We start from the raw sequence: 14,786 nt of genomic DNA, 5'->3' as shown, positions 1-14,786 counted from the left end.
GAATGCTAACCTGGTGAATGTTAACCTGGTGGGACCAACGGGAGGTCCAACTAATGCTCAGTACCCTACATTCCCAAAGCAAGTGTATATAATAAAATGTTGAAAATGGGGAACAAATACAAAGTCAGAGGGTGTAAAACATTAATTACGTGGCTTGGTTGAATGCTTGATTCTGATTGGTCAAAAGCTGAAATCAGCGGTGAATTATAGGTGAATGATGACCGCTCCGCTCTCTAACGGACCGCTGCCTAATATACACACTAAAAAGACCTGGGTTGGATAAGCTACTCAGATCCTGGGTTGTGAAGAGGTTAACTCATAAGTGGTTATTGCTAACTAGTCGTGGGTTAACCATACTCCATAATGGGTAAGCTTATGCAACTCATGGGAAGAGTTAACTAATTGACCGAGTCCTACTCGGAACCTGTGTTCCCTTAAAACCCAAGTCCTGGGTTGCGTTCCTCCGTTCCCTGTTTGAAGTTCACTTCCTTCAGCAGCAGCAGCACGGCGTGAGCACGCATCAGCAAGCAGCACAACAAACAACAACAAGCAACAAAGCAGATAATTAAAGGTTTGTGCTTACTTGCGTTGTATCTAATTTATGGTTACTAACTATCAGGTTACCAAAAGGGACCCTCGCCCATGTCCAGGCGAGCTATCTTGCCCAGCCGTCTGTTGTGCGTCTCGAGTCGGCGCTGCTCACGGTAACGGCGGCGGCGGGTGATGGCCGGCGGCCGGGCCGCCATAAAGGACCCCCGTCGGGGACCCGGGCCGCCGTTGGGGCCGTAGCTATGGGCCGTAGCGCCGGCTCACGCCGCGCCGCGGCGGCGGGTGATGGCCGGAGGCCGGGCCGCCGTGTCTCTGTCCCACCATAACTACCACTCGTCCCGAGGGTTAGCCCGCTAGCCGCGTTAGCATAGCACGCTAGCCATGTAGCTCGTTCTCTAGGTTAAGTATGCCAGTTAGCTACACGGCTAACGTTAGCTTACGTTGCTAATGCTAACCCTGCCTGTAGATGCTACCCGGTGCCTAACGCTATATTATCTTTACAGAAACATTCCCGGGATAGCTAACGCTCACCAAAGACTAACGTGAAGGTTAGATTGTATGGGTTTGGGTGTCAACCATTTACGTTAGCTGTATATGTACTAAAATGAAACATTTGAGAAATGTTTTTTTTTCACGCTAGCCACGTTAGCATAGCACGCTAGCCATGTAGCTCGTTCTCAGGGTTAATAGACCAGCAAGCTACACAGCTAACGTTAGCTTAAGTTGCAACTTGGTATAATCTATAATGCCGGTGGCTAACGCTATATTGTCGATACAGAAACAATCCCGGTATACCTAACGTTCACCAAAGACCACCGTGAAGGTTAGATTGTATCTGTTTTGGTGTCAACCATTTACATTAGCTGTATTTTGCTGGGCAAGCAGCTAGCTAGTAAACACTGTTTTGCTAGCCTGCTAGGTTCTGTGTCACTCTTCAATTGGTGAGCATAACAGTAGTTCTTAAACCTTAAACACGGTTTGTTTTATGAGCTTTAAAAGATCTCCAATGTAAACAAGTGTAATGCTTTCTTGGAATAATGCCTTTTAGTTGACTTTGTACCAGCGAATCTGTACTGTCATTTACATAAGCTGTATTTTGCTGGGCAAGCAGCTAGCTAGTAAACACGGTTTGTTTTATGAGTTTTAAAAGGTCTCCAATGTAAACAAGTGTAATGCTTTCTTGGAATAATGCCTTTTAGTTGTGTATGTATAACTAATTTTAATTCCTTTGTGTTTGTTTCAGATAGATGGACAGCTTTGTCCGTGACACATTGGTGGAGTGGCAGCTACCAGATCTGGTAGACATATTTAGAGGTACAATATGTTTTCCCATCCACATACATTGCTGTCATGAAGTTGATAACTGCTTTTTGTGATATACCATGACATTTGTATTGAGCATACGGTGTACATTCTCTGTGCTATACTATTTGATTAACTGACAACAATTGACCAGCAGATGAACCCAATTGATTAAAGCAGTGGTTCTCAAACTTTTTAGGCTGGGGACCCCACAAATAATCCTATTTGAAGTGAGGACCCCGTTAGCCTATATTTGTTCGACTCGATTCCACAGATAAATTACACAGAGAGGCCTTGTGAGCTTTTAGATCAGCTATTTTCACAATATTTGCCTCTTTCATGCTTAATATTTGACAGTTTGGGATTAAAAAGCTATTGAATTTGAAATTCAATTACTTAAATTGTCACTTTATAAATCTCTAGATACCCTGTGTACACTTATAATGGATGTTGGATTATTTATGAAAAAGTGAGAGAAAAATAATAATAAAATTGGATATTAAGCTAATCATCTGGAGACCCCACAAAATAATTTGGGGACCCCACTTGGGGTCCCGACCCCAAGTTTGAGAACCACTGGATTAAAGGGATAGTTCACCCCCCTAAATGACCTTTGTTGTATGGTTTACCTACCCTTTGATGATTTCAGGATGTTGTGATTTTTCTATAGCTGACAAAGTTAACGCTTTAGTTAACTGAAAGGTTCAGTTAACTAGTACATTTTTTTAAACTTGTGATTAAGTTTTTGAACCTTTGGTCGCCCCGTAGTTTGTGGGAAACGGGAAATGAATCGACGCAGGACTCTTTTTACAGGTGTTTCAGTCATATGGGTGTTGCCTGACTGTATACAGCAGTGTACGCATCGGTATAATCATCCAGTCAGTTTATTCATCCATTGTCAGTATCATATCCATCTAGTCAGTGTCATAATATCCGTCAATAGGAGAGTAATTGGCTACTATATTGATATGATTAATACAAAAAATGGAAAAATATCAGTTTAAGGTAGATTTAGAGCGGATAAAAAATATGCGATTAAATTAGGATTAATCGTGAGTTAACTATGGACAACCATGCGATTAATGGGATTCATATTTTTAATCGACTGACAGCAATAGCTTTTTTGTTTGTAAATTATCCTTTACAGATAAATCAAGGATACAAAAATGAAGCAGAAACAAAATGAATGGAAGTGATCAAAGCCTCTAAGTTACGGCAGTAAAAAGATATCTAAACAATCTTGTCAATTAAAAAACAAAACAAAAGTCAAAGTCATACAATAACCATACAACAAAAGTAATTTAGAGGGTGAACTATCCCTTTAATGACATCCGTGTCAGTCAGAAATAGGATGTTTGTTGTCATTAAACAGTTTTCTCAGCCCCGACCCCGACCAATCATGGCTGAGATAATGGCCATGGGTTTCATCTATAGTCCTCTAACAGTGGTTCGTAACCTTTTCAGGCTGTGACCCCCAAAGATAATTGAATTGACCTCCATTTGTTGACCTCGGATACATATTGTGAACCTGCAGGGTCACAACGCTTTACAACATTTTCACAATGTTGGGGGGTCCCGACCCACAGGTTGAGAACCACTTCTCTAACCTGTAAAGTTGAGGACCAAAAGAGGTTAACATGTCTGATCAGCTTTGCTGAGTGTAATCATTTGCAGTAGAACTAATTTCAAACATCTGTTACAGATGAATCCCCTGAGCTCTGTTTTATTTATTTTTTATTTATTTTATTTCATTGTTCTCCCTGTTCCTCTGTTGGAAAAATGATGTTTTGTTTTGTTTTCTTCTTTTGTCTTTCAGACGAGGGGATTGATCAGGACAGTTTCTCTCTGTTGGATGATGCCACCATCACCCAGCTAATCCCAAGAGCCGGTCCTAGGCTCAAGTTCTTAAAAAAATTTAGAGAGTTTGTAAGTAGTTGTTTTATTTTGGCAAGATGCCCTACACTTGCTTCAAATGCAGAAACCGAATTTCAGGGGATGTCAAGAATCTTTTAAGGCATTTACGGGGAGTACACCATGTGTACTCTGTATCTAAACATTTCCAGTGTTGTGAAAGTGGTTGTGGTCGGACATTTAGCCAGATGTATTCTTATAGAAGACACCTAGAAACCCAGCATGAAGATAGGAATATTGTTGATGACCCCCTCGAAGGCCCAGCCCCACGGCCCCCACAGGTAGATGCCCCACCTGCTGTTGAAATGCTGAATGCTGACATGGAGCCAGAACAGGGAGATCAAGTTGTTGAGGATTGGGATGAACTAGAGCCAGAGTCCATTACCAATCGAGTGGCCCTCTTTTTAGCCCAGCTTAGAGCTAAAACTTCAATGACATTCACAAACATCAACTTTGTGGTTCAGCATACCTCCAATTTAATTGGCAATATTGTCAGCCGACTGCAATCAAAGACCATGTCTGTATTCCGTCAGTTTGGTCTTGATCAACGCAATGAGGTACAAGAGCTTGGGGTGGAGTTCTCAGAATTAGCTGAGCCTTTCAAAGGAATGGAGTCTGATTATAAGCAAATGAAATATTTTTTAACAACTGGAAACTTTATTCAGCCAGTTGAGGAGATATTGTCAGGGGTTACCTATGTTCAATCAACGGCCTCTGCCACTGGCACTGTCCGTCAAGTTGGTGTCCATGATTCATTTTACCGCATACCATTGAAGAGCCTTTTGACCAAGATTCTTACTATTCCCGGGATTTTAGAGACCATGCTCGATTGGCAGCGTAGAGAGGGTGATGCAATTCAGGATGTTTTCGATGGGGACTTTTGTAAATCGCATCCCTTATTCCAGAAAGAGGTGTCAATCCCAATTTTGATCTATCAAGATGATGTCGAAATTGTCAATGTCTTAGGATCGAAAACTGGTATTCACAAGTTGGGACTTATTTATTTCATGTTGAAGAGCTTGCCCCCAGACTTGCTATCTACCCTGCAGTCACAGTTCCTTTTAGCTGTGTACAAATCCGATGATGCAGCACACCACACCATAGATGCAATACTGCGCCCAATTGTAGAAGAGATCAAGGATCTAGAGAGGGATGGCATCTTTCTTAATACCCCCAACTACCGAGGTGTTGTCAAGTTCACAGTGCTCCAAGTAGTTGGAGACAATTTGGGAGTGCATACTGTTCTTGGCTACGTTGAGTCCTTTGGTGCGAATTATGCATGTCGGTTTTGCAAAGCAAATAAAGAGCAGAGATTGTCTCAGGTACTTGAAGATCCTGGACTTTTGCGTGATCGCAAAACTTATGAGGCAGATTTACTTACAGCCGACGCCTCCCAGACAGGCTTGAAAAGGGACAGTGTTTTGAACGATTTGGCTTTTTATCATGTGTCAGACAACGTGTCTGTGGATGTGATGCATGATATACTGGAGGGGGCGGCGCCTTACGAAGTCAAAGTTGTGTTGAATTCACTAATCGAGCAAAAGCATCTCACACTAGCACAGTTGAATAACAGAATCACAAGCTTTGACTATGGATTTACTGATAAGTCTAACAAGCCTTCGGTCATAAGCAAGAATGATCTCAAAAACCTTGACGGCTCCATGCGTCAGTCAGCATCTCAAATGTGGTGCCTAATTAGGCTACTACCACTCATGATAGGTGATCTCGTTCCCTTGGAAAACAAGCATTGGGAACTTCTACTCCTCCTACTCCATTGCATGGAAATTATCTTCTCCCCGTCACTTACAGTAGCAGCAACACTGTACTTAGGCAAAATCATAGAAGAGCATCACTGCCTCTTCATGGAGCTATATCCTCATCTAAATTTACGGCCAAAGCAACACTTTATGCTCCACTACCCACGAATCATTCTAAAACTTGGACCGTTAAAGCAGTTCTGGGCAATGAGATTTGAAGCACGGCATGCATTTTTCAAACAAGTTAGCAATGTAACCTGTAACTTTAGAAATATATGTAAAACCATGGCATTTCGCCATCAGATGATGCAGTGCTACCATTTCTTATGTGGAACAATCCTGTCTCACACTACAGAAGTTGGTCCAGGGCAAAGTACACTTCTTGTCGACATTAATGACAGGATCCAAAGTGGGCTAGAAGGTATTCCCCTTTTCAGTGAAGTTTATATGCCAGCCTGGGTTAAATTTAAGGGAAATAATTACAGAGCAGGCATGAGTGTATTCCTTTCCTATGATCAGGATGGAGAGCCTCAATTTGGTCTCATAGAATCCGTTATACTACTGGAGCAAACGTCAATAAAGCTTGTTATACAGAAGTGGGAAACACAGTGGTTTGATAGGCATTTATACGCATACAGTGTCATTCCCACTCAGTTGTTGGTAGCAGTAGATTTAAGAGATCTGCTTGATCACCATCCCCTCCATGCAGCCAAGTTGTACAGAGAGGAGGATGAGAGTTTATACATTTCGTTGCGCTACAGACGTTTTTAGAATCACTCTGTCCTGGGCACGACGTTAAACTGCATCCGACAGTGGGGGCCTAGACCTATGGGACAAAATGAGGGTACCCTAACCACTGTTACCTCCAGGCGGCCTCTGGCAAAGGCCCAGTACCTGATATAGCCCCCACACCAGGGTTACGGTGTCCTGGGTATGCTGCTTAAAGTGTCCATCAATTGGAAATGATCAGTATTTTTGGGTAGGACGAACCACTTGACTTCTCAGGCGGATTGAAGGTACTACTGGGATGGTGAGATGCTGTCAACTACTGGGCTGACCTGATTACTGACTACTGCCATGGTCTTTAAATGAGTGATAAGTGGTACCGTAAGTAGTTTTTGTTTAATCACATCATTTTTGTAAGGTGAAGCCCACGTGCACTCTCTAAAAGTATGCTCCAGCACTGTCCACATATCACTTGGTTGTCTTGAAACGGGTCCTCTATTGGGGATTCCAATAGAGTACTGAAGTCCTGACGTCACTCGCTCATCCCCTGGTTCGTAAAGGTTTTTCTGTTAGAATAGGGTTGGGTCATCTTTAAATTGTCTCAAAAGCATTGAGGCCCAAAGACAATCTGCCCGGTGACATTGACAGGGAGATGACTATCGTTAATGATAGTCAGATATATTTGATATTCTGTTAAAATATGCAGCCAATTCAGAATGCGAACCAGGTAGGATGCGTCATTTACATCAGACTTCAGTGCCCTAGGGGCACGGTGGCACAGTGGTTAGCGCTTCGCTTCACAGCTAGAAGGTCCTGGGTTCGATTCCCGCAGGGGGACGCTGTGGGCGCTGGCGGCGTGTTCCTCCTCCGCGTCATCAGCGCCCACACCCTAGGTGGGGTTGGCAAATAGGGCCTTTCTGTGTGGAGTTTGCATGTTCTCCCCGTGTCTCCTAGGGTTGATACCCTCACAAAAACATGCACGTAATCCTGGTCTCAATAATGCCTCCCCCTGGCCAGCCGGGGCGCCTGATGGAGGGGAAATGAACTGGTTGGAATAACGTGTTCCTTCCACGTGCTACGTCCATCCCGGGGAAATCACCAATGTCAGGTGAAAAGAAGCAACCTGGACTCCTCATGATAGAAGGAATCACGAGGTCAGTCCGTTGTCTCCCCAGGTTGGCAGGGGGGAGAGCAGAGTCCAGGACTACTAGGCAATTGGCACTGGGTGAAAAATGGGTTACAAAAAAAAAAAAAAGTAAAAAAAAAAAGACTTCAGTGCCCTATTCTTGTCCCTCATTTATTATACTAACCTTGGTCTTCTGTATAGATTGGACCGACGCCTGCACCTGTACAACCTACAGGCTGTGATGACACGCCTCCTGCCCAAACCCCCATGGAGGTATCGCCCGCACCTGATCTCGTGACCCCACCTGGTCCTGTGATCCCGCCTGGTCCTGTGATCCCGCCTGGTCCTGATCCCCTCATGATGTATCAGACGATACACCTAATTCCTACGTTTGTAAGTTCTGCGCTAATACCCTTTTAAGTCTTATATATTTGTCTGTTCAGCCTTGCATGAAAAAAAAATGGCGCTCTACAAGCTCACCACACAAGGCGTGCATCAATTATTAGGGCTGCACAATTATCGAAAAAAGATCGACATCTAGATTCAGACACCTATTCAATCTCATTTCTAGAAAGATCGTGATCTAAATTTTTTTTTAACCTCCTGAACCTAGAGAAGGCTTTTGCTGAAATAGCAGCTCGACAAGCTTACAACACGTCGCAGTGCGACGCGTTGTAAGCTTGTCAAGCGGCTATTTTCAGCAAAAAGCTTTCCACACAATATAAGACAGAAAATAATGATTGCATTACTGTGTTTTAGTCAGCTCTTTATCATGTTCCAATACTGTATTTTGTCAGTTTAATGGCATTTGTAGTGACCGCAACACTGTATGAAGAATCGTGAGATAATTGTTGATCTCAGTTCTTAGGGAGAAAAATCGAGATTCATATTTTAGTGAGAATCGTACAGCCCTATTAATTATCAAAATAATGTTGATATTGATTTGAATTAATATCACCCATTCCTAACCAAATAATAAATCTGCAATTTTGTGTCTTGCTATTTTCTAAGAATGTCCGTCAGGTCCTTACACGGTTCACGGATGGAGCGGTGATTGTGAAGAGCCTTGACGAGACAAATCTAATCACCACGGGCCAGAGATGGAACCTTGTCCGCATCTTGGTGTCGCACCTTATCGAGAAGTTTGGAGAGAAGTAAACATTTAAATAAGCTTTATGTTTTATGTTGATTAGGGATCCTCTTAACCACTAGAACCATACATGGTCCCTCAGGGCTCATTACTAGTATATTTCTGTTATTGTGGGGAAAGCTTGTCGATCCATTTTCAGCAGAAGCTTTCCTCACAATACCAATGCTGGGGATTAATTGGTTTGGGATTAATGGTTAAATGGCAAGATTAAGTGATTTGTCTTTTAAAAATGGTTTATTTAAAAATGGTTTATTTGTTACATCAAATCAACTCACTGGAACTACTTGATATGATAAATAGTTGTTATTTCTGTTTCACAGTCCTACGGCAGAGACCAAGAAGGCCCTGGCATCTAGCTTAATTGGGGCATTTCCCAGCTTGAAAGACTCATCAAGCAGTGGCAGCGTGAGTTGTTTTTATTTCTGTCTTTTTGCTTTTCAAATTTTTCATTTTAGTGAGACCCCTAACATTAAGCCAATTATGCTGTGATGTGTCGCTGATGCTGAAAACGACAAGCTCAAAACATGCTGTCGAACTGTAGGTCTGCGGTTCTCAGTAACCGTTGAGAAGCATACAGTACATTGAGCATAAAATGGTAAAGCATGTAACAGACACAATACAGCTCACTCCTGTCATGCCCTTGGAAGCAGCGACAATATGGCCTTCTTTGGTGACAGAGAGGTACAGAAACACCCTGCTCTAATCAAAGCCACGCTGTCAAAAATATAAATGTGCCAAATCTCTATTCTATTCATCGACTACATTCTGAGTATAGAATGCTCCCTTCTGGTGTTCGCCAAGAGACATCATCTGCCAAGGCAATTAGGCATATAAGTTCTCATTTGTGCCCTTTTCCAACTTGATAGAGTGATAGTCTGTATAGTTTATATATTTTTTCAGTTTTGTATACTTCTTATATTACTTCCGATAACACAATTGTACGGCCCTGTCTGGCCTGTCTGGCCTGTATTTAATTGTGGTGTGCGCTTGAGGGGGGTGCTTCTTGTCTGGGGGGGCGGGGGGTACTGTTTCGCTGCTCTTCGTGACAGCGGCGCCGTGTGTTTGAGGGCTTGCTTGTGTGGGTGCACTCACGTGCACCTGCGCTTGAGTGAGCGCTCGCCACGGACACTGTGATTTCGGTGAGTGGTGGGGCAGTGCCTCACGTGTCCTAGGACAGGGGGTGTGCATGCGTTTCCTGAGGGCGTGCCAGGTCTTGGGTTATAGAGTAGACCACACTTGTGTCGCATGTTGACTATTTAGTATTGTAATATTTTGGGAGGCCCTGCCACCTGCCACTCTTGGCTTTGCCTTTGTAAAACTACTTCCACTTGCACTGTAACTAGAGCCTTGTCATGTTTTGACAAGTCCATGTAAGTTTTTTCCATGTTACGTCTGCTTTTAATGATTGTCTGCAAACCAAATCGCCCTTCAGGGACATATACATAAACTTGGACCTTGAACCTTGAATCTCATACATTTTGATTTCTTGTCAGGACATCTGGTACACCGCCGCACGGAAGAACCATCCAGCCACTGGGTTCCTGGAGGAAAGGCTGAGAAACCTCAGGAAGAAGCTGAGGTCAGCGGCCAGGGCGACTAGCCGACCAGCAATACCAGATGATCCTGTTCGACCAGCAGCTGCGGTCATACCAGGTCATTACTAAACAGACAAATAGAAGGCAGTTCCAACAATGTGTTTAAGCTTGTTTAAGTTGTGTAATACGTCCATGTTTAGGGAACACTATCACAGACAGAAAATCTGAGCAGAGCCTGATTGTAGTGAATGTGAGGAATCACACAATAACATTTATAGTTGTTTAGAACTATTTGAACACACAACATATTGCTGATAGGGATGATTATAAAAAAAAATCCACCTTTTAGTGACTGACAGCAATTTTTTTTTTTTTTTTTACAGAATGTACCATATCGGACGAGAGGGCTGCACAACTAAAAGAGTGGTTGAGAAGCAATTCTCAACCACTCTCACAAGTTGAGACCTACATGAAGGACACAGTGATCTACAGGGCCAGGTGGATCAAGGACAACACCAGAGAGCTGACCGTCAGTCAGATCCTGGAACACTACCCTCGCCTAACGACTGACGGCATGGTAAGAGGGAATATCGTACATGTGATGATGCATTGTTTATAATATTTTGGTAGTGTCCCACATTTAATTTGATTTCAAATGTTTTCCATTTTATAGATGGCACAGGACTTCCTTGTCTTGCATCCGGAGGCTGCATCCAAATTGTATGAGACCTGGGTCCCAGTTTATGCGGAGAAGATCCTGCAGGTGGCACGACTGGAGCGGAAGCTGGAGCTGCCGATCGAACAATTAACATCAGGTAAAATATTATTGAAATGGTTCTTTGTCAGTCGACAGTCCCTTTTGCGCAAAGAATCCACACCACTTTGACAGCCTCTCTGTGTGAGTGTGGCATGGGAGCGTGGCAGTATTACTATGTACCAGTATTTCGAATCCTATTGACTAACACTAACCGCCATCGAGAACCCACTTAGAAATACTGGGACACGGTAATATAGAGATGTAGCCGTGTGGCACACACATCACACACTTTCAGGTGCCCTAGGGTTTCCTCTTCTCTGGAAGTGTCCCCCTCAAATACCAGTGGGCCTTCTTTAGACCAGGGCTTCTCAAAGTTGATTCCAGGGACTCTGTGTTCCTTTAGTGGGGCCTAAATCTAAGTCCGAAGTTACAGACTAAATCGAAGTCTGGGGGCACGGTGGCGCAGTCAGTAGTGCTGTCGCCTCACAGCTAGAAGGTCCTGGGTTCAATTCCCGCAGGGGGAAGCTGTGGGCGCTGGTGGCATGTCTCCTCCTCCGTGTCATCAGTGCCCACACCCTAGGTGGGGTTGACAAAAGGGCCTTTCTGTGCGGAGTTTGCATGTTCTCCCCGTGTCCCCTAGGGTAGGTACCCTCACTAAAAACATGCAGTAATCCTGGTCTCTATACTGCCTCCCCCTAGCTAGCCGGGGCGCCTGATGGAGGGGAAAATGAACTGGTTGGAATAACGTGTTCCTTCCACGCGCTACGTCCAACCGGGGAATCTCTCCGCTGTCGGTCGAAAAGAAAGCAGCTTGGACTACTCAGGCATAGAAGGAAGCATGAGATCAGTCCGCTGCTTCCCCAGGCTGGCAGAGGCAGTGTAGCACCCAGGATCACATTAGATAATTGGCACCGGGTGAAAATATAGGGGTTGCAAAAATCGTGGGATAAAAATGATAGATAAAAAATAAATCGAAGTCTGTAACTGTCAGTGTTACTAATGGACCACAACAGGTCAGTGCTTTTCCATTTGTACACTCTGTCACGGTTAAGGGAAGACCTTGTAATGTAGAAGGTTTAGAACCGCTCAAACCAGTTTCTGGGCAAATAACTAAACTACAACTAACACCTGCAGAGCCGCATGGCTGCTCATAACGGCATAGGTTACATTCTTGTTGGCCATTGCATGACACAAAGCGTCACAAAATAAAGGATATGCCGCTCCACCTTGTATTGATAGCTATATGTTTTCCTGCAGATGGCGTTGGGGATCTCGCTCTGCAGCAGTTGCCATTCTTGCTCCCCCCAACTCCATTCAAAGTCGGACGGGGCCGTGGCAGTAAAATGGTTCGCCACACCGTTGCTGAGTGCATGGAGGCCTTCATCCACCATCAGCCTGTAAGTCCATCCAGCACATCTAAAGGAAATCTTTCCATTTTACTTAAGCATGTTAACATGTATGTGTTGTATATGTTTACAAGTATTGTATATGTGTGTTAATTCTATACTTGGTCCTTACCCTTGCTTTTCTTTTTTCTTTTTTATGTTTTTCAGCCTGGAACCAACATGGTGGAGTATCTTGATGAGGCCAAGAAGTCCCGACCTGAGCCCTACATACTGACGTTGGGCAACTACTCGGATCAACTGTCTCAGGTCTTTGTCATTATAGATGGACAGGCTTTGGAGCAGGAGAAACTTCTTCAAGCCATTGACATCTGCTTCAAGGCCTTTTACATCTTTGACATAGAGTACCCCAAAAAGTGTCAACATGTGTGGGAATTCCTACAGAGTACAATCTATGGAATTCCACTACCAGCGGCCAACAAAATGATTGAGTTTATGAACACTAGAATTCTGGCTTGCCAGTAGACCTTTCTTTCTCGCACACACACACACACACACACACACAGGGCTGCACGATTCTCGCTAAAATGTGAATCTCGATTCTCCTCCCTAAGAATTGAGATCTACGATTCTCTCACGATTCTTCACACAGTGTTCGGTCAGTAAAAAAAATACAGTATTGTAACGTGCTAAAGCACTTGACTAAACCATAAAGTAATGCACCAAGTTCCTTGTAACAGAGAATTGACTCTTTTTCCTCTATGCTTAACCACTTGAAACTCAAATATTTGGTCTCTCGGGGCTCAAAACGAGTATTTTCTGTCTTTTATTATTGTGGGGAAGACTTTTTGCTGAAAATAGCCGCTTGACAAGCTTACAACAAGCGGCTATTTTCAGCAAAAGTCTTCCCCACAAAAAAGGATGGGGTTCAAGTGGCCACTTGAAGATTGTGATCTAAATCTAGATCACAATCTTTCTAGTAATGAGATTGAATAGGTGTCTGAATCTACAGTAGATCTCGATCTTTTTTTTCGATAATTGTGCAGCCCTACACACACACACACACACACTCTCTTCCACAGACTTGCACACTCTATCCACATTACACTGACTTCAGGTGGCAGGGCTTTCTTCACCCCTCATGTAAAACATCTGCTGTTGCGCAGCACGTGGCCCTCAGCCTCCATCACAGACAGGAGAGACTGTAAAGACCAAGCACTCCTAAAGAGTGCCCTTATCTGTTAATCTGAACCTTAAATTGTGTTCCACAGAGGTTTCCCCACATAAACAAAGACTGCTTTGTCCCTTTCTAACGAACACACTCCTTTTTCTTTCTTTTTTTTCCCCCCTTCTTCCTTTGCTACTGTAACACAGCCTCAATGTTTTGAAAATTTTGGACAGCATCAAAAGGTCACAGTTTTGGGGATTTAGTAATTAGAAAACAAGATTTAAGATTACATTTCAGAAAATATTTTTTTGTTTGTTGGGTTGCTTGTTGGGTTGCGTTAAGTATAGCCCATTCCCATTCCTTCCAGTCATGCGCAGCCTGTTTTGTTGGTAGCACTATATTGCAATTAATAGAATATAATGTAGATCCTTATAGATTTGTCTGATTTATGTGAAATGTTTCCATGTAAAAGGTTAACGGTACACCACAAGTATCTGGAGGCCCAATGTGTGTGTATGATTTCCCAGTATTGCTAAAGAGCCCTCTGTCTCTTTCCATCGAAGAAGGACGCATCTCTGTGATGACAATCTGGCGAAACATACAGGCATGCAGGTGGTCACCTGGATGGGTTGGGTCAGCTGAGAATCCCAAGATGACTGTCTTGTTCTTTCTCTCACCTACTTTCTCTGTCCCCCTTTCCCCTGCCATTACTCTTTATGGTTCAAGTCACCCTGCACCTCTTTCCCTTTCCTCTACCCTCCCTCATCGCTCCCCTGCCTCCATTCTTTCTCTCTTGCTCAGTTCCTCTCCCCCTCCTCCGCCTCCCAGCCTCCTCCCCTCCTCTCGGTCTGTGTCCTCGTGGTGGAGTGGACCTCATATTTGTCTCATTTTCCTCATGGATCCTTCTGAGACTCTTTTTTTGGAACTCAGAATTTGTTGTTATGGCTTGAATGCTTGAATGTTTTTCTAAGCAAAATAATGTGGCTGTGCTTGTTAAAAATGATTAAATTGTCTAATGTTTTCAAAGTTTCTGATCTGCCATTTTTCTATTATAAAATTACTTTGAGTTAAGTATGGTTTGTGTTAATTGCATTATGCTTTGCTTGACCAAATCATGTATTGTGTTAAATTGTTTAACAGTAAGGTAACAAATGTATTGTGGCTGGTAATTGTTTAAATAAGTGACACCCAGAATGGTACATAATGTGACCCACATTTGGGGTGAGTATAAAATAAGGATTGAATTTAATCAGATGGACAGTTATAATTTAACCCAGGATTGGGTAGAATATATAATAAATAACATGGGTTGCATTTAACTCAGAATATAATTAATTTAACCCAGGATTGGGTAGAATATATAATAAATAACATGGGTTGCATTTAACTCAGAATATAATTAATTTAACCCAGGATTGGGTAGAATATATAATAAATAACTTGGGTTGCATTTAACTCAGAA

At 43.1% G+C, this 14,786-nt stretch overlaps 1 protein-coding gene across 1 annotated transcript; it reads left to right on the top strand.

Annotated features, from left to right (window-relative positions):
• The first annotated feature begins 290 nt into the window (after positions 1-290).
• On the top strand, positions 291-14,344 carry LOC308293599 (uncharacterized protein). Its single transcript, XM_080736186.1, has 11 exons — positions 291-571; positions 1,793-1,863; positions 3,668-6,626; positions 7,573-7,764; positions 8,383-8,525; positions 8,842-8,926; positions 10,015-10,174; positions 10,440-10,633; positions 10,730-10,871; positions 12,071-12,210; positions 12,367-14,344. Exons 4-11 carry the CDS (start codon positions 7,639-7,641, stop codon positions 12,679-12,681), a joined length of 1,305 nt encoding a protein of 434 aa, XP_080592312.1. The 5' UTR covers positions 291-571; positions 1,793-1,863; positions 3,668-6,626; positions 7,573-7,638; the 3' UTR covers positions 12,682-14,344.
• The last annotated feature ends 442 nt before the right edge of the window (positions 14,345-14,786 follow it).

Source organism: Nannobrachium achirus, assembly GCF_963921795.1.
Source record: "Nannobrachium achirus genome assembly, chromosome: 1".
Lineage (NCBI taxonomy): Eukaryota > Metazoa > Chordata > Actinopteri > Myctophiformes > Myctophidae > Nannobrachium > Nannobrachium achirus.
Note: the sequence above shows the minus strand (reverse complement) of the source record. Positions and strands in the feature narration are given on the sequence as shown.

What these genes read in the sequence shown, in the direction of transcription:
- LOC308293599 (XM_080736186.1), top strand. Translation starts at nt 7,639, where the DNA reads ATGGAGGTATCGCCCGCACCTGATCTCGTGACCCCACCTGGTCCTGTG. An exon ending in GCCTAACGACTGACGGCATG is followed by an intron (nt 10,634 to 10,729) that starts GTAAGAGGGAAT and finishes TCCATTTTATAG; the next exon opens with ATGGCACAGGACTTCCTTGT. An exon ending in GATCGAACAATTAACATCAG is followed by an intron (nt 10,872 to 12,070) that starts GTAAAATATTAT and finishes GTTTTCCTGCAG; the next exon opens with ATGGCGTTGGGGATCTCGCT.